Source organism: Lagenorhynchus albirostris, chromosome 21 (genome assembly GCF_949774975.1).
Source record: "Lagenorhynchus albirostris chromosome 21, mLagAlb1.1, whole genome shotgun sequence".
In the NCBI taxonomy this organism is placed as follows: Eukaryota; Metazoa; Chordata; class Mammalia; order Artiodactyla; family Delphinidae; genus Lagenorhynchus; species Lagenorhynchus albirostris.
In genome coordinates this window covers 12,812,667-12,831,557 of record NC_083115.1, presented here as the reverse complement: position 1 = coordinate 12,831,557, position 18,891 = coordinate 12,812,667, and the positions used below count along the sequence as shown (strand labels likewise).

The 18,891-nt window shown below is 35.5% G+C and overlaps 1 protein-coding gene across 3 annotated transcripts in view; it reads left to right on the top strand.

Annotated features, from left to right (window-relative positions):
• The window catches only part of TNKS (tankyrase), a 183,766-nt gene that overhangs the window by 79,535 nt on the left and 85,340 nt on the right, over positions 1-18,891 (top strand). For all 3 annotated transcript variants that reach the window (XM_060136739.1, XM_060136738.1, XM_060136740.1), the window contains exons 4-5: positions 6,158-6,194; positions 6,949-7,024. In XM_060136739.1, coding sequence (XP_059992722.1) covers positions 6,158-6,194; positions 6,949-7,024 — 113 coding nt within the window. The remainder of the gene's footprint in view (positions 1-6,157; positions 6,195-6,948; positions 7,025-18,891) is intronic.

Genomic DNA, 18,891 nt, shown 5'->3' with positions numbered 1-18,891 from the left:
TTTACACAGATAGTTGATGGCTTAAGCAGTGGTGGGCATTCCAGGCACCCAGATACCACACCATACATGGCATCACAATCTGACATGCTTAGAATGAGATCTCATTCCTTCCTTCCTACCTTCCCTCCCTCCCTCCCTCCCTTCTTATTTTCTTTGTGACGTATCAAAAGGTCTTTTAAAGTACAGGCACAGTTTGCAGAATGTCTCATTGGTTAACAATGTGCATTAGGAATACCTCTCCTGGTTTTTAATACCAAACTTTAGAGAATGCATATATATTATAATACAACATTTTTTTGGCCAGTGTGTGTTTGTAGTTATGTCCCAGATTTTAATACTTCCGTTTTTAACAAACAAACAAACAAATCCGTGAAAAGTCTTGAGTTACATTCCAAATACAATTGACAGAATGTCAGAAGCAGGTATAAATTATTTGAAACCCCACTTAAGTGTCCATAAATGGGATGCCTATCTAAGATGTCACTGGGGCTAAGTGAAGACATACTACTGCATACAAAGAAACTGGTTGGTAACAATCATTTATTGACTGCATTATATGGTTTTTTTGCAGAGCCTTTGTTATGTCTGAGTGTAATTTTGTGTTTTTTAATGTTTTAGGACCTTGGTTTAGGTTTTTTTGTTAACATGTAATACATTATAATTTTTATCGTTTAAATATTATAAGATAATATAGTTGCATTTGGGGGCCTTTTATCTTCGAAAATTGATTTTCAGCTGCCCTGCAGGGCAGGATGTGTGGGACACCTCCATTTTTCTAAAGAACTGGAAAATTCTTCTCAAGCTGCACTGTACTGGACAGCCAGCTTGGAGTTTACATTAGTACTGCAGCACAGGTTTAATGTTAGCAAATTAGAAAGGTCAGAGTTGTAGGGAGCAGAAGACAGGAAGGATCTCCACCAGGAAAATACTCTATTCAAGCCTAAAATTTTAAAGCCCCCAATTATTCCTTGTTTAGAATCGATGTGGAGCGTTTAGTTTGATCGTGATTCTAGACTTCTCTAATGCTGTGGACTTTGAAGCCAGAATCAGAATGAGTGGGAAGATTGATAGGATTCAGAAGTTGGAAGAAGGCATAGAGGACTCTTAATACTTTGTAATTTTTTCCCAACATTGTCCTGAAAATATTTATGAAAGATTTCAGAGAACGAAATAATAATTCAATTGACAATTGAAATAAATAATTCAAATAATTCAAAAAATAATTTCAGAGAGAGAATGCAGATCATTCCTGGGGCCATGTGTACATACAGTAGATACCAGCCTGTCTGAAAATTGTTTTTGGTGGAAGACCTAGCTTAACATCTTGAGATTAGATTACTTCCTGGTGCTTCAGTGAGATTCCTTCCACAACTACGTGGCTGTTTCTAAAATATCAAATCTATTTGTGAAAACACAATGGATTATGTCACCCAAATTAATATTTTATTCCCTATATTGGCTGTCAGTTTAGTTACAAGAACCAGTTCATCTCTTGTATTTGTTGGCAGCTTGATGAGAAAGTATCTATATGAGAATTAGCAATTCATGGTACTACTTAGCCCTCAGCAACAAAAGGGTCCCTAAACTTGATAATTGAGATTCTTGATTGAAGTCTACGTAGCTCTTACCTTGAGATACCTAAAGCATGAGGAATTAACACATGCTGTGGGAAATACAAAATGTATTGGTCATTTCAATAGACCTGGAATACATTGTCTTCATTCCTACCTATTCCCTTGGTCCAAAATGTTAAAACAAACTAGAAGGTAAAACTTTTTTTTTTTTTTTGGCCCATGTTTACAAGCTCATGTGAAAGTTCCCTGCTTTAAAGTAGTTTTGATGGAAATACTTGGCTTATGTTATATAAATATGTTCAACCTGTTTAAAGCTAGTTGTTGTCATTGTTTTTAAAATTGTTTTATTACTATTATTGTTGTGTTACTCTTTTGTTTACATCGATTCTTCCAAAACGCAGATTTGGTTAGTTTCTGCTCACGTTAGCCTTTTTTCAGGGCTTGACAGATAGTGAATAATACTCAGTGAAACCTTAGGCAATTCATTTAATTGTCTTGGTGTCAGTTTCATTAACTGTAAATAATATGTTGATGATCCCTTAGGCAAGCTATTCTGAAATTGGGGATGAGGTGACAGGAGAAAGGTGACTTTCAAGTTACACCCCCCCCTCACTGCATATAACAAGAGATGTTACTGATAGGCATGTATTATGCATGGTTTCAAAGTAGAGAAAAGAAAGGTCAAAATTCTTTTTTAGTCCTTTATTGCTTTAAGAATTTATGATTCTGTGTTCATAATTTTTCCATGTTGTTCCATCTCAACAAAACCAAATGACTCATTTTTAGAAAACTTAGTCTGCTTTGATCCTGTCAGTTGCTAAAGAAAAGAACGAAAGCCCCTTAAGATGTTGAAATTGAGATAAGTCAATAATTATGACGTCTATTTATTGATTCAGGTTTTCTTCATTTTTATTCAAAAAGTAATTTTGCCTTCACAGTAAGTGAAAGAGAAGTTGTTTCTAACTACCTCAGAGAAATACAAAGGGGAGCTTTATTTTTAACCTTTATTTTTTAACTTTCATTTTTAACTTTCTTTCTGATAACATATTGATACTTTTTAACACATTAACTCATATCTCTGCCCCCCGACTGTGTGTGTGTGTGTGTGTGTGTGTGTGTGTGTGTATTTATCTTTACATGCATCCTATCAATACTTAGTTTACTAATAAAAACAGTTCAGATTTTGGAAAGTAAACTTCGTGGCTTGCTTATTTTTTTTTTAGCCCCACTTATTTTATTCTAATCAAAGAAAAATATTTTAAGCCATCTGTTTTCTCCGTTTCTGGCTGCTATTATCTTGACTATAATTGCCTAGTTTCCCTTCTGGCTGATCTATTGCTAGCCTTTATCTGGATGTTATTAAAGAATATAAACGGTCCGCAGAGCACCGGAGTCTCAGCCAGAATATTTTCAGATTCGCAGCTAAAATGAAATAGAACTAGGGGTTCCACTGTTAAGTAAGCAGCTCGGATTTGTTGTCAGAGTGTGTGAGGGACTCTAAGTTCATTACGCTACTTATTTCTGCGATGTAGCATTTGAAAAATAGCTTTGAATGTTTATGGATGGTGGTCCTCGGGCACCAGATAGTGGATGTTGGAATGTATTGCAGAAAAGCTGAATAAGTACGAGGAACTCTAACAGTGAAAGTAGAAAGTCATTTGTAATACCTCCGTCTGACACTGTTGGGTGCACTTATATGTTTCCTTTTGAAAGCTTTGGTTTATTATCAGTTTATCCATGAGGGAATAACTTTTTTTTTTTTTTTCAAAAAGTGCCCTTTGGAGAAAATATCAAGCTATACTTGATGAGAAGCTTATGTATGTAGACTGATGTGAACTTTGGAGATGCCAGATACTTTGCAGTTTTATTTCCTAGCTTACTGAAGTCATGTTTCACTATGACTTCAATTTCAGTAGTAGCTGCTTTCAGATCTCAATTTCAGTATGATTACTGTATATCAGGAAATGTATACTTACACCAAAATATAGACTGTGTCAGAATTGATTGTCTTCACCTCCCTTTACCCCGTTTGGGCCACTTTCCTCCCCAAGAAAAGTTCACTGGAGTAGAATATGGGAATATTTTAAATAATCACAAAGCGTATAGATCTTTAAATATACTTTGCACTCTACTTGTTAACATATTTCAGTATTTCCTCATTGTTTTCAAAATAAAGTTCAAACTTCTTAGAGTGCCATTCATGTGATCTGTTTCTTCTCTGCCTCATTCTTACCCATTCCCCTGCAAATGTGCTTTGTTTCAGGTTTACTGAGCAGCCATTGCCCCTCTCATTTCTTTTACTTTGGTTGCTTCCTTCTCCCTCACCCTTCTTCACTGGAGGATCACCTGTTCTTCCTTTAAAAACTCTGCACAAGTTTTCCTTCTTCCAGGAAACCTTCCTTGAACTACAATTATCCTGCCTCTTATTAATCCTACTTAGACTAGCCTTTAAACTCTTCATAGCATAAGACTCATTTCCTACTCTCATCATTTGTTTACTTGTTTGTCTTGTTTAATAGACCATTATTCCTTGAGTTTAGAGATGATAGTTTCTTTTTTTGGTTTTGAATCTGGCCTATAGGCCTTTCAAATAATTGTTTGCTGACTGACTAAATGAATGACTTTTCTAGATTATCCCATAATTTCACTTATTTTGCTCTTGATTCTTAAGGCGTTTGAGGGTATGGGTCATACCATTTTCTCAGAAGGAGATTCTTAAACTGACTCATTCACTTCCATATTGCCACCTAAAATATTTAATAAAGGTAGGTCTTTGGTTTGGGGAAGACAAGAACCTTATTTGTGGGGGATTAGAATAATGTAAATCAATCAGTTAAAGAATCTGGAATACAATACATGGGAAATTAGAAAGACCGACTCTTATCATGAAGCATGCATTCTAGCTTATCCATGTATATTGTTGAGCCCGTGACTTTACTGGTATATAAAATTCCCTTAGGAGAGACTAGATATTTAACAATTTTTTCCTTATTTGAAAATAACTGCTTACAGTTTCTAGATTTTAATAAAATCTTAATCTAAGAATCAAGACAAAAGTTTAAAGAAATATTTGCTAATGAAGGGTTATAGAATTTAAACATGTGCTTGATGGTCCTGAGACGTCCTTAAAATATTTGCATCAGGGCTTCCCTGGTGGCTCAGTGGTTGAGAGTCCGCCTGCCGATGCAGGGGACACGGGTTCGTGCCCTGGTCCGGGAAGATCCCACATGCCGCGGAGCAGCTGGGGCCGTGAGCCATGGCCGCTGAGCCTACGCGTCCGGAGCCTGTGCTCCGCAACGGGAGAGGCCACAACAGTGAGAGGCCCGCGTACCGCAAAAAAAAAAAAAGAAAAAAAATTTGCATCAATATTCTGCATTCTGTAGCAAAATAAACAAAATGCAAAGAAATCCATATTTATAAGTGATAAGATTTGTTAAAGTAGTTTAAGCTTATTTCTTAATAGAATTATAACATTTTCATCTAAAATTTTATTTTTTGTATGTATACTTAATATTTGCCTTCACATAATTACTTGCTTAGACATTTTGTATAATTATTTCTTTATTGATATAGCAAACTGAGTCAGCATATTATAGCTGAATCATGGTCCTGGCTGTTCCTTTTATTTATTCAGTGAGCAAACTCTATACTAAAATTCCTTCAGTTGTGCTTGCAAAGACTTGTTTGTTAGTTCTTGAATGCCCTAAGAAATTTGTATTGAAGATTCTAAATTATATACCTATTTTCAGTCTGTGATATATTAAAAAATAGAATGGAGAAAAATTATTCACATCTTAATAGTTGGATGTCTGCTTATTCTCAGAGACCCCAGTCTCCTTTTAAAAAATATTTTTAAGATTCATTGTTGTTAAACTTTGGTATTGAATTTGTATAAAGTGTAGGTTGCAGCACGTTAGAATATTATTGTCATTTAGGAATGTATTCACTGTTTTGGTTTTTAGAGCACTGCCTCCAAGGGGTTCATAGCATTTGGTACGTAGTTCACGTATTTCTAGTCTACAGACCTACCCTATCGAGGCAAAGGCTTCTTGATCCTGATATTTTTTTTCTTCTGCTATAAAGCTCAGCAATGGTAATTAATGTGTGTTTTTTTTTTTTGACAAAACTTTCCATGTCATTACAAATAAAACTGAGGTTTTTTGAAGACTAGTAATTTGTACCTTTAAAGAGCCACATTTTGCTTTTGTCTCAGAATGTATTATGCTTCACAAGTATACTGTGACAGCCTGAATAGAAAAGGGGGGAGGGGACATTGTCTTCAACTGGCATGCTGTTATCAGAGGGAATGTGTTTCTGGACACGAGATTTAGCATTCATTGGTCGTCTGAAGAAAGCTATTTCATCTGAGGATTGGACAAGAAGCTGCGTCAATTTGCTGCCCGTCTCCAAGGCACTGGTGATGCTGCCTTCACAAGCTGGCTAACGTCACGGCTCCATCACCCAGCGGGGTGTGGACTCTCTTTTTCTGTTCTTTTCTATTTAATTCTCTATTTGCTGCCTACTGCATTTCTTAATCTGTCTTCTGCCAAATGCTAACAGCATGATATTTTGCAATCATCTAGGTGAATACAAGAAAGACGAACTCCTAGAAGCTGCTAGGTAAGTGATTCCATTCATTTTAAGTGAGTATAATGCATTTAAGGGAGAAAAGGAGGAGGGCAGGTGGAGGACTGTAAAAATTATAACATGTTATTGTCTTGCTTGGATTTTATACGATAATGCGGGTAAGACCTTATACTAAATCTTTGTATACTTTATTTTGCACGATTAGTGTATTAAATGAGACTGTCTTTCAATATGGTGATGATTGTAAGGTTAATTTTATTTGGAACATTTCTTAAGGTAACTGCAAACCCGAGTTGCCGAGCTTTTCGAATGATATTCTTGGAGTATTTAAATACCTATATCTTTATTTTTCTCTGGAAATTTTTCTAGCCAAGCTTGAATGAGGGGCATGAAGTAAATGTTAAAATTCTCACCCATTTTCTTTTGTTCTTGTTCATTTATAATTTAATTGATTAGCTTTTTACAGCATTTTATATGTGTTTTTAACTCCAGTGTTTTAGATCACTTATCAGAGTAAAGTTTGTTTGTAATTAAGAAGGTGACTTTATGCAGATAAATAAAAATGTAGAAAGCTACCTTATCTATGATATACCACTGGATGATGATTAACAGGAATTATTAGGAATATATTGATTGAATTGAATAAAGCAAAAGAGATTCATTCAGAACCATATTAAAGAAATCAAAGCAAGCCCATATCATTTTCTACTCTCTTGTAAAAAATATCCCTAAACATTCATAAGAAGCGCTATAATTTTATAGGAATTGACTTACTACCTTTCTGTAGGAGTGGTAATGAAGAAAAACTAATGGCTTTACTGACTCCTCTAAATGTGAATTGCCATGCAAGTGATGGGCGAAAGGTAAGTCATTTAAAATATAATATTCCCCTTCAGTGATTTCTTTTTGCTTTACAGTTAAAAATTTTAAAGTTGGCATATATATGTGTATATACATATATATACACACACACGTATATATACATACATATATATGGTTGTATTTTACTGGTACCTTTTAACTGTAAAATGAAATGCTGCTGTGACATGTTCATAGAGCTGGTGAAGCATGGATCTTAAGCCTTTTCTCTTAAATGTCAGACACTGAAAGTTATTTGTTAAATGGAACTGCAGCTTTTTTAGCGATTAAAATTATAACAATATATATTATTTTCTGTGTATGATAATGGAAATTAGAGATATTTGTTTACATCCTAATTACCCATCTTGGTTAGGATATAATTTTTATTTCTTTTTGGCAGAGGAAAATTTGTTTGCTAGGCAACCAACACTTTTTCCATTTAAAGCTGAGAAAATGCTAATGTTTTTTTAGGTCTATTGTAACGGCCCTGCTTTTTTTTTTATTGGCTAAGTTTTCATCGTTATATATTGAAAGAAAGTATTAAAGCAGAGAAAAATATTCTGTATTAATATACAGTTGTCATAAATGTAAGGTAATATATAAAATATGCAGTGGTATCTTCATTATCTGCTTCATATTCTTGCTGAATAGAGACTGAAAATGTAATCCTTTATAGCCTTTGGTATCTGACCGCAAAGTTTTGCAGTGATTTGCCTTATAGATATGGAAAAACAAAACACTTTGTACTATAAAGTCTTTTTTAAAATGTTGGTTAATTTTTTAATGTTAAAGGATGGCTTTTATATTTTTAAAACCTAAAACATTTTTAAAGTTACACTGCAGATATTGAGGAATTTCTTGTACCTAATAATTAAAGAATTAATTCCTTTGGAATTATTTATATCGAAAATATACTATGGAAAGTATCAGGATGGATGGTACCCCTTAGAAATAATGAACTGTTTTGCTTTTAAAAACTCATTTTTCTCTGAGTGATAATTTTATAGATTAAAATTATTCAGCTTTCCTTTCACTTTTTTCCCTATACTAATGAAACACATATAATAGTGGCATTGAATTGAATCCTTCCAAATATATGTTGTTATTGAAGATGGCTTGTATATTATTTCACATAGCCTAATGAATGTTTAGTTTCTCTGGATAATTTGGAGAGAGACTTGTACTTTCATGGTAGGTTAAATTATGTATATATAAAGCTATAAATTAGCAAAGATTTACTTGGTACTATTAATGACTTTTGGGAGATGTTTTTAAATGGTTACTGCTCATTTTCCCTTCAATTTTGAAGTTGCTTTGGGAGTTTTAACTTCCTTGAGTTACTTTGAGTTCCAGATTTTGTTTGGATCCTTTTAGTAGATAAGGCGACTTTTATCACTATGCAGAAAGAACCCTTCTTATCTGTAAATGCAGGTATATCTTTAGACAGAGCTCTTTGAGAGCCCAGCTTACTTCAGTTTTCCACAGCCATTTTAATATTCCAAAATTTATGTGAGATTACTATAACAGGAGTCAGTTTCCATCCCAGCCTCATTCTCCCATCCTTACCCTTATACCTTGACAGCCCCATTCCTAGCTCAGTAAATCAAAATAATTAAGGAGTGTGAACACTGATAATTAACAAATTACCTCTTCTCCTTGCTTCAGTCCCTACACAAATATGTAGAACTTCTTTATTTTTCCTTCTCCCCAAAGGAGGATACACTTCCTTTATTCCTGTAGCTGAAACTAGCATATTCCTCATTCAAATTCCTATGGCTCCTTTTCTGTATTACTCTATGGCATTTACCGCAGAGTTCTTGAATTGTGGTTATTCATACGTATCTTTTTCTTCTACTTGGCTATTAGCTCTCTTTTGTACCGGACCAAGCCTGGCATTTTGCATGTAGCAGAAACTTAGGCTACGAATATGCTCCCAGATGAACATAATTTTATCCTTCGAGTGAAAAAAATCATCTGTGCTCTTTGCCAGTTAGAAAATTAACTCAGAAGTATATGAATGGGGAATTGTATATTTTCTGTTATTATATATTATTACTAGTATTATTTTATCAATTTATTTTTGAGTAATTGTACCACAAGGGAGAATTATATATTTTAATGTGTAGAACATTTTTAAGTACATGTCTCAAATATTACTATTATACTGAAGGTTTCACAACATATAAATAATGTAATAATTTTCCAAAATATGCTCCTATACTTTTTTAGATTATCAATTTTCTCAAATTAGATAGAAAAAGAAAATTAGACTTAAGCGTTTATTAGGTTTTGGTGCTATGCATATAACATAAAAAATCATTCAAAATTGTTCATCAGAATGCAAATAAAATTTCATGTTTAAAATTGAATAATGTTCATATTTAGATATTACCCTTGTTTATGGCACAGAGCAATTCTTATTAGATATGCCAGTTGCAGTATAGCCGTGAAGTGGTAGATATTGTGGGTGCTGATGGAGATTGGGAAAAGATTCTTTAGTTATGACAGTCTCTTTTGTTTTCTTGCTATTAATATCAAGAGGATGTGTAAGCAAATCTACCTGCTGAATTACAAGTCAATCTTATATATTTAGTATTTTTCCAGGCCATTAGCATGTGTTTATCTAGAATTAGGAAGTCAGATTGTATATAAACAAGAGGATACAGGTACTTTACATGTATAATAAATTAGTCAGGTATATGAAGTTTTATTTCTTGAATTTGCATTTTAGAACACAGTGCAGAATTAAATTCATTTTTAGCAGGTTTTTAAATGACTGTATCAATGCTTAACCGAATCCTTGCCTGTCACTGTTTTTACTACGATTCCTGGTTTGTACATTTTAAAAGCCCATGGAAGTGTCAATTTTGTAATGTTTTTAGAAAAGCAATGTTCCTTATACACTAACTAGTGGGTGGAGAAATTGCCTAGATATATGTGGGGGGTTTAGACGTCAGCATTCCTTTTCCAAGTGGTACGTGGGCTTGTACAGTGACACTGTAAATTTAAATAGTCTCTTAATTCTGTACTGTGACCTGATGGTTATCCCATTAGGTAATATCTCAGTGGTTAAAATTTTTATTTCCCACAGACATTTGTTTTTATAACCTGTAGAATCTGAAAATAGTGAAGTACCAATAAGGTTTTAAGTAACTTACGTGGTTATATTTTGCTTTTATTTGACATGTAAATCAAAGCAGAGCTTGACTGCTCTAGAAATTTCCAGGTGTTGTTGTTTTCCCTAAAAAGCAAAGGCAGAAACATTTTTTGTAATGTTTTGTTCTAAAATGCTACTTTCATACAATTACACACCTGTTCTAATGCTGGCCACTTTAGAAACATAGGGGCATAGATATAATTTATTGTTCTTCTGTCTCCTGCCCATTGTGATTAGGCATAGCGTTCCATAGTTTCTTATTTTGAATTTCAGCGACCAGTTCCTTAAAACAGATTGCTTCCTTTCTGTAATTCCTATATTTTCAAACTTAGATGTCTTGTCCTTTGATCTCTCTTTACAGCATGTTCTATCATGATCAGACATCTTGTTAGCAATTATCCGAATATTCTGGTCTTGTTTGCTATATAAATTTGAGATGGTGGTCGTCTCTTGTTTTGCAATATTAATTTTTATAAGGATACCTTTTTACAATGAATGAAAATAAGTATTTGAATACATCTCAGATGATTCCAACACTCAGCCCTCTTCAGAGTTCTTTTAAGTCCCTTTCCTGGCTGCCTTTATCCCCTTCCAAAATAAATGTCCTAAATTTATGCCCTCCTTATAACAAGGAATAGGTTGGAGTTTGGCATTACTGTACATATTCCTAAATAGAAATAATATGTATCTTTGCATGCATTTACTATGCATACTACTGCTGTAATTGTATGTCACCAAATATTGAAAGTAACTAATGGTTGGTTGGAATTTTGTTTTTATTATAAAATATTCAATGTTATGGTAGTTTCTTTCTGCTCCTTTTGTTCATTCAGTCAGCACTCAATACATGCCATGTATAGGTCACTGTGCTAAGTGTCATGGGAGATAACTGTGTGTTTAATGGTATTGGTTCACAAGGAGCTCAAAATTGTTAGAATGATGAAGACATAATCCAGGACATTGAAGCCAGTGCCTAAAAAACTATGATTCCTTTTGCTGTGATACAAAGTGTAGATTTAAGGTGAGATTTTTTTTCTTGCTCTTTTATTTTTAAAGCATTAGTATTTAGACATGTATGCTCTTCTGTAAGAAATCACAAATTTAGATGAAAGGCAACTGGAGGAGCATGATTTAAATTCAGAAAGATTAACTGAAGAGTTTCTCTAAATGTCAGATTTCTACTGTGTAAATGTTTGCTTCCATAAAATAGTTAATAATGAATAAGACTCTGGAAATGGAGAACAGTAAAGTGTTTAAAAACTATTTTTTAATAGAGATCAATCAGAAATAAAGTAGAATTTAGTACCATCCCTTGTAGATACCATAAAAAACTATGTGATATAGTCGAGCAAATAGGCTTTGAGGCCAAACAGATGGATTCTGTTCTCTGCTCTTCCACTTTCTAAGTGTGTGACTATGGCTCTACACTTTTCAGTGTATCCTTTACTAAATGGGGATAATGATACCCATTCCACAAGACATTTGAGAGGATTAAATGAAATAATGTGATAAATGTAGCACATAGCAGAACTTCAGAAACTTAGATCCCTACTCCTCTGCTACATTTTTTGCTTTTGAGCGTATTTAGAATGGACACATACATACTTCTGAGTACTTCTGCATCCCCCACTTCTCCACTTAAATTATCTTTATTACCAAGCTCAGTCCCAGGTGGCATTTGGATAAAACGTAGGTTACCAGGTAATCTACAAAGCATACAATCGAATTAATTGTCTTGGAACTTGGTCTTTGTCTCCTCCCCACCCCACATCACATTTAATAAATTAAATTTGTTTATTTTTGCAGCTTATAAATTCAGAAGTGTGTTCATAAGATACATATACCCATTTTTTAAGAATATATTTATTAAAAATTAATATCCAGCTGAAAATAATGCCACAACATTCATTTGAATTCCATAAAGCACATCCAGTGTAGCACAAAGAATATGTAGGATTAATGCAATGGTTTTTGCAATTTATACTTAAATTTTAGGGTTATGTGAATTTGTCATATTCTAATACAGTATTCTTGGTTAACACCTCCCTCCTTCAGTGTAAGTCTTCTCTAAATATTTTGCTGGAGCAGGATTTTAACAGTCCTCATGTTGTTACTTTGACAACCCCTCGATGAACCGGGCCTCTCATTATTTATGCTCTTGTCTAGTCCCCTCCCACACAGACTGTGAACTAAGCCTGGGACTGCTTTGATGAATAAAATGAAGTAGAAGTGATGCCATGCCAGGTTTAGGACTAGCCCTTGGAATTGGCCTGGTAGCTGCAGTTTCTTGCTTTTGGAATACTCTTTCTTGGATCCCAGCTGCCATGCCATGAGGAAGCACAAGCAGCTGTATGGAGAAGTTCATGTGGGGAAGAACTGAGGCCTCTAGCCAAAGACCCACCAAGCTTGGTTAAGCCTCTAGATGACTAACTCTCCACGTGTCCTAGACTTTTAGCCTCAACTGAGTGTCCAGTCCAGCCTCCAGGTGACACCAATTGTCCTAACACCTAGCTCATACCACATAGAGCAGAAGAGCCACCCAGGGTGGTTTGTTATGTAGTAATAGCTAACTGAAATACCCCTGCTATAAGAAAGTATTGAGTATAACTCAATGCATATTGTCTATTGGTCAAGAAAGTTTGCGTCATTTCTCAGGCAGATTACTGAAAATGGTTCCCTCACAGCTGCTTGGAAGAATAAGTGAAGATTTTTAAACAAATCACCAAACATATTTATTTCTTTTGATATGTTCAATTACTTTGTATTTATATCTTACAATTTAAGATTTTTTTTCCCTCAGAAAACAAAAAATAATTTTATGCACATCTTCATGGGTCATGGCGTTGTAGGAAAAAGCAGGAAGTTGAAGCTAGAAGACCAAGTTTTAAGCTAAAATTATTACTAGCTATGTGATCATGGCAAGTTTTATTATATCTCTTGAGTTCTCAGTCTTTTAGCCTAAAAAATAATGGCTTTGGGCCACATGAGCTCCAATTTACCTTTCAACTCTAACATTTTAAGATTGTTATGTATTTTGTTACTTATTTTTCATCAGAGTAAGTAATACAGACTTGGATTATGTAAGAGTCGGCAGATAAAACACTCCTGGTATCTGGAATAAAGTTTATATACAGCCTTTTTCCCCTTTAAGAAAGTGTTAGCATTACCTGAGGGCCCATGCGTGGCTCCCTGTGGCCTTTAGTGGCCTTTATCATCCTTCTCTGTTCTTGCCACATCTTGGTAGATAAAATGTCAGACCATTTTTTAGTGTCCAACTTTTCTGGCTCATAGTTTAGGTGTTACTTGGGATTATAAGAAGGTCAAAATGCAGTAAGTGTGCATTAGGGAACTCTTCAAGTACTTTAAGTTTAATTATATATCTAATCAAATCACTTCTTTAAAGTACATCTTGCTGAACAGTGCATGTCTTAACGGTAATGCAGAAATCCCTTGGAGCAAGTTTTCTTGCCTGCTTACGTTGGGATATAGTGTATAAAATCTTTATGCATGTGTATATTCATTGTGTAACAATAAGGCCTGAAAATGTCTTTTTTATTTTTCATTAGGGAATCACTACTACTAAAACAGTCTCTATTTTGTCGAGCATGACATGTCTCCTGGTGAGGGTAATTAGTACCCATGCCAACTATGTTCTGTTTTTCTCTTTGAGAGAAGAGTTTTTAGTAGGAAGGGACCTGTGTTAAAAAGCAGGTGGTAAAACTTAGGAATTCAGTCAAGCTCAGCTTAGCCGCCCTCCTCTGGACTTCGGTTTCTCCTATACTCATATCCAAAAACCACAAGTTTCCTGCAGTTTTCAATATTAGACTAGTTGAGGGATAAAAAAGGAGCGAGTACTAAATCATTTTGCTGGGAACATGATTCATTATTAAAATTTGATTTAGAAGCCAAATTACAAAAGTGATATTTCAGTATATCCTTTTAAAATTGTAAGCATCTAAGTTTAAAGTGCTTCTTCTGACTCTCCAAGTATACCAGACTTTATAGGGTAGGTTAGATTACAGCTGCAGCAGTAGCTTGAAAAACATCCATCTGGCAGAGTGGCAAGGGAATAGGAGATCAGGTAGAAACACAGAAGGTCACTTTATGCTATTGTTGATGTCCTAGTTCTTCAGTGAGTGGAATTGTGTTATTTACATATAGTTATTTATTAATTATTACATAATAAAGGTATTTTAAAATAGCCCTCTAGGGCTTCCCTGGTGGCGCAGTGCTTGAGAGTCCACCTGCCGATGCAGGGGTCACGTGTTCGTGCCCCGGTCCGGGAAGATCCCACATGCCGCAGAGTGGCTAGGCCCGTGAGCCATGGCCGCTGAGCCTGCGCGTCTGGAGCCTGTGCTCCGCAACAGGAGAGGGCACGGCAGTGAGAGGCCCGCTCACCGCAAAAAAAAAAAAAAAAAAAAATAGGCCTCTAATGATTATGATTTGATTATGGTCTCTCTGGCTTAAACTGTTTAGTTAATGTCAGTTGACAGTAGATTATTCCGCAAAAAGTTTTTAAATCCTTTTAGTAAAGGGTGAACCTTAGTATGTGAAAAAGGCTTGCTTAGTTACAAAAAGAAGTCTGATGTCAGAAACTCTTCTGGCCTAAGGAAAGGCAGCAAAAAGTGGAGAGTTCATTATGGATTTGAGAACTCTGATATTATCTGTAGCTTTGAATTGGTATTATTAGAAACAGTTGTTTGGCCATAATGTGAAAACAATATAAACAATTAATTTCTTAATTCATTGTGTACCAGTTACCTGGTATCTCAGTTAGCTCGGGCTGCCATACCATACTGGGTTCCTGGCTTGTGGAGGGCTGCCTTTTTGCTGAGAGAGAAAGAGAGCTCTTGGCTCTCTCTTCTTTGTAAGGGGCACTAATCCCATTATGAGGGCTTCTACCCTCATGACCTCATCTAGCCCTAATTACCTCCTGAAGGCCCTGTCTCCAAATCCCATCATGTTGAGGGTCAGGTCTTCAACATGTAAACTGGAAGGGCGGACACACTCACCTGGTTATTTTTGTATGCTACTTTTTTTTTCTTTTTTAAAGAAGTATAGTAATTGTTCAGGAAATCTCCCCTCCCCCACCTCTGAAGCATATTCATCCATTCTCTCACTTGCTTAATTAATTTAGAATTATAAAAGGAAATTTCTAAAAGTATCAAGAATCTTAATATCCTTTTTAAAAGAAGGCTATTTTCAGTGACTAATAAGAAAATGTCTTTCTCTGCTAAGAATGGCATCAATAGTAAAACTTTAAAAACACTATAAATACCGTGCATAATTATTTGAAATACATATTGGGTAGTCAAATTAGTAAATTTGGAAATAGACTAAATATAAAATACTTCATATGTTGATTTTCCTTTTGTAAAGATGCTTTAATTTTTCAGTAGTAACATGGTAATACCCTACTCTGAATACCATAAAAATTCCCCTAAAGTAATCTCCTAGTGTCTGAGAGGGTTCAATACCCATTAGAATTGGGTAAGGAGGCTTCCGCAGGGAATAAAGCTAGAGACCTCTGCTCCTGGCCGCCTTTGGCTGCTGAATTCACATGTGCAAACTCAGAAATGTCAGGACTCGATCACTGAAGGAACTTTGAGGTAACAGCATGTCTCCCAAGCCCTAGAGCTCTGAAGCACACTACAATCAGATAACAGAATTTCTCATTCTCTAGTTTATACGGTTAAAATGACTGTCCAAGGATCTAAGGTGGAATGATTTCCCCATAAATAATCTTTAAATGACAATTGGTGGACTTGTTTCCTTGTACTTCCAGAATAAGTCATCTATCTATTGAACGTTAGTTAGAATCTTTGATGTTTAGATTTGAAAACTTAAGATTGTAAATATTAATTATAAAAAGGAATTCATGTGAGGTTTGAGTAGTGTGAAAACTTTTCTTTTGAAAAGTATAAGACATCAGGTTACTGTCAGACCAAGAAATTTGATGTCCATAAAGTCTGCCAGCTGTTTCTCATTAAGCAATGCAAAATTAATGTTGCACCTTCTGAAAGTGCTAAGCATTCTTTTTTCTTTCCCATATAAACCCTATGAGAGGACACTAGAAACTCATTTTCATGCATACATTTCAATTCTTCAGCTGATTCTGAGGCTGAAAAAGAGAAACACAAATTTCTGGCTGTTGAATAATCCCCTTGGAGTTTCCACAATGATAATGTTGAGTTAAAATTTAATTAAGTTGGCATTCAGAGCTTTACCCTCACAAAATTACCCTGTGGATTACCCGCTCTTTATTGTCTGTTCATTTCCTTTCCCCATCCTTCTCTTCCCCATACATAAGACTTAAAGTAAGGATAGTCCTTTATAGACTCATTTTAAAAAATAAACTTTTACTATATAAGGCAATTGAAGTACAGAAATTTTGTTTTATGAGATATTTCATAAATTCTACAAATTTTCAAATGCCTTAGGTTCCTTCCTAAAGATGACTACATATGTTACTTTGGAAAAGCATACTCTTTGAGACTAAAATATCAATCATTATTCTACCTCACAGAACTTTATTTGGAAGAGGACTTAAATGCCAACTAGTCCAACCTCCCAGTGCAATGCTGGAAGCTTTACTGTAATGCTGACAGGTTGTCATCTGGCTCTGCTTGAATGCATAGCCAGACCATATCTGGATTTAGCACCAAACTTAGGGTTTCACAATTTAAGGAGGGATGGTGACCAGGAAGGTAGTCAAGAAATTATTCTGGAAGAAGCAGTTGAATCAATTGGAGGGATTTAGTTCAAGAAAAGACCAAATGACTGTTAGAGATACATAGAAAAATCCAGCACTAGGAAAGAAGCAGGTAAATTTTCTTCTCCAGTTTCAATATTCTGTTATTCCTCCATGTCCCCTGATGCTTATTATTATTATTATTATTATTTGCGGTATGCGGGCCTCTCACTGTTGTGGCCTCTCCCGTTGCGGAGCACAGGCTCCGGACACGCAGGCTCAGCGGCCATGGCTCACGGGCCCAGCCGCTCCGTGGCATGTGGGATCCTCCCGGACCGGGGCACGAACCCGTGTTCCCTGCATTGGCAGGCGGACTCTCAACCACTGCGCCACCAGGGAAGCCCTATTTTATTTTATTTTTTGGCTGCGTTGGGTCTCTGTTGCTGCTCCTGGGCTTCCTCTAGTTGCGGCAAGCAGGGACTACTCTTCGTTGCAATGCGCGGGCTTCTCATTGTGGTGGCTTCTCTTTGTTGTGGAGCACGGGCTCTAGGCGTGCAGGCTTCAGTAGTTGTGGCACACAGGCTTAGTTGCTCTGCGGCATGTGGAATCTTACCGGACCAGGGCTTGAACCTGTGTCCCCTGCATTGGCAGGCAGATTCTTAACCACTGCGCTACCATGGAAGTCCTCATGCTTATTATTTTAAATAACTTCTTTTGTTAAGAAGTCCTGCATTTCTAGGGAACCCTCCTACACTGTTGGTGAAAATGTAAGTTGGTGCAGCCACTATGGAGAACAGTATGGTTTCTTAAAAAACTAAAAATAGAGTTAACATATGATCCAGTATTCCCACACCTGGGCATATATCCAGAAAAGATGAAAACTTTAAGTCGAAAAGATACATACACCCCAGTGTTCATAGCAGCACTATTTACAATAGCCAGGACATGGAAGCAACCTAAATGACCATCAACAGATAGATGAATGGATAAAGAAGATACATACATACAATGGAATATTACTCAGCCATAAAAATGGATGAAATAATGCTATTTGCAGCAACATGGATGGACCTAGAGTGAAGTAAGACAGAGAAAGACAAATATCATATGATACAAATTGTATGTGGAATCTAAAATGAACTTAATTACAAAACAGAAATAGACTTACAGACATAGAAAACAAACTATGGTTACCAAAGTGAAGAGGCAGGGGAGGTATAAATTAGGAATTTGGGATTAACAGTACTATATATAAAATAGATAAACAACAAGGACCTAGAGTATAGCACAGGGAACTATATTCAATATCTTGTAATAACCTATAATGGAAAAGAATCTGAAAAAGGATATATATGTGAATCACCTTGCTGTATGCCTGAAATTAACACAACAATGTAAATCAACTATACTTCAAATTAAAAAAAAAAAAAGTCCTACCTTTCTGGGGCATTCATCCAACAGTATGGTCACACTCTCAGTATTGATAGGGTTTGATCTGAGTGCTGAGTTGAGTCAGAACTACCAAAGTAATCCCTGCCTACCAAGAGTAATTCTTCCTGCCTCTCAGCCATACTGATCCATTTCTGAACATACTATCTAGAACCTGAGTGCCCAGCCAAAGGAAAGGAAGGAAGGCAGAATGAGAGTTCTGAAGTCAGACTTACCTGCATATGATCTCTGACTGTGCTATTAACTTGCTGTATTAACCCCCCTGTTTCTCAGTTTCCTCATTTGTTATATGGAGGTAATAATAGTTTCTAGTTCTGGTAGTAGTTGTGTAAAGTAAACAAGTTAATACATAGAAAGTACACAGTAGATTTTAGCTGTTATTTCAATAAAATACTTGGTATTTTCAAAATGTTTTTATATGTTTTATTTCATTTTAGCCAGAAAATAACACTGTGAGGAAGCCAGTACTATTGTTACCCAACTCCCTCCCATTACAGAGATAGTGACTTCAAAACATTAATACGTTAAACACTGTTAGGTTGTAGGAGAAATATGTCTATTTATGAAACTAG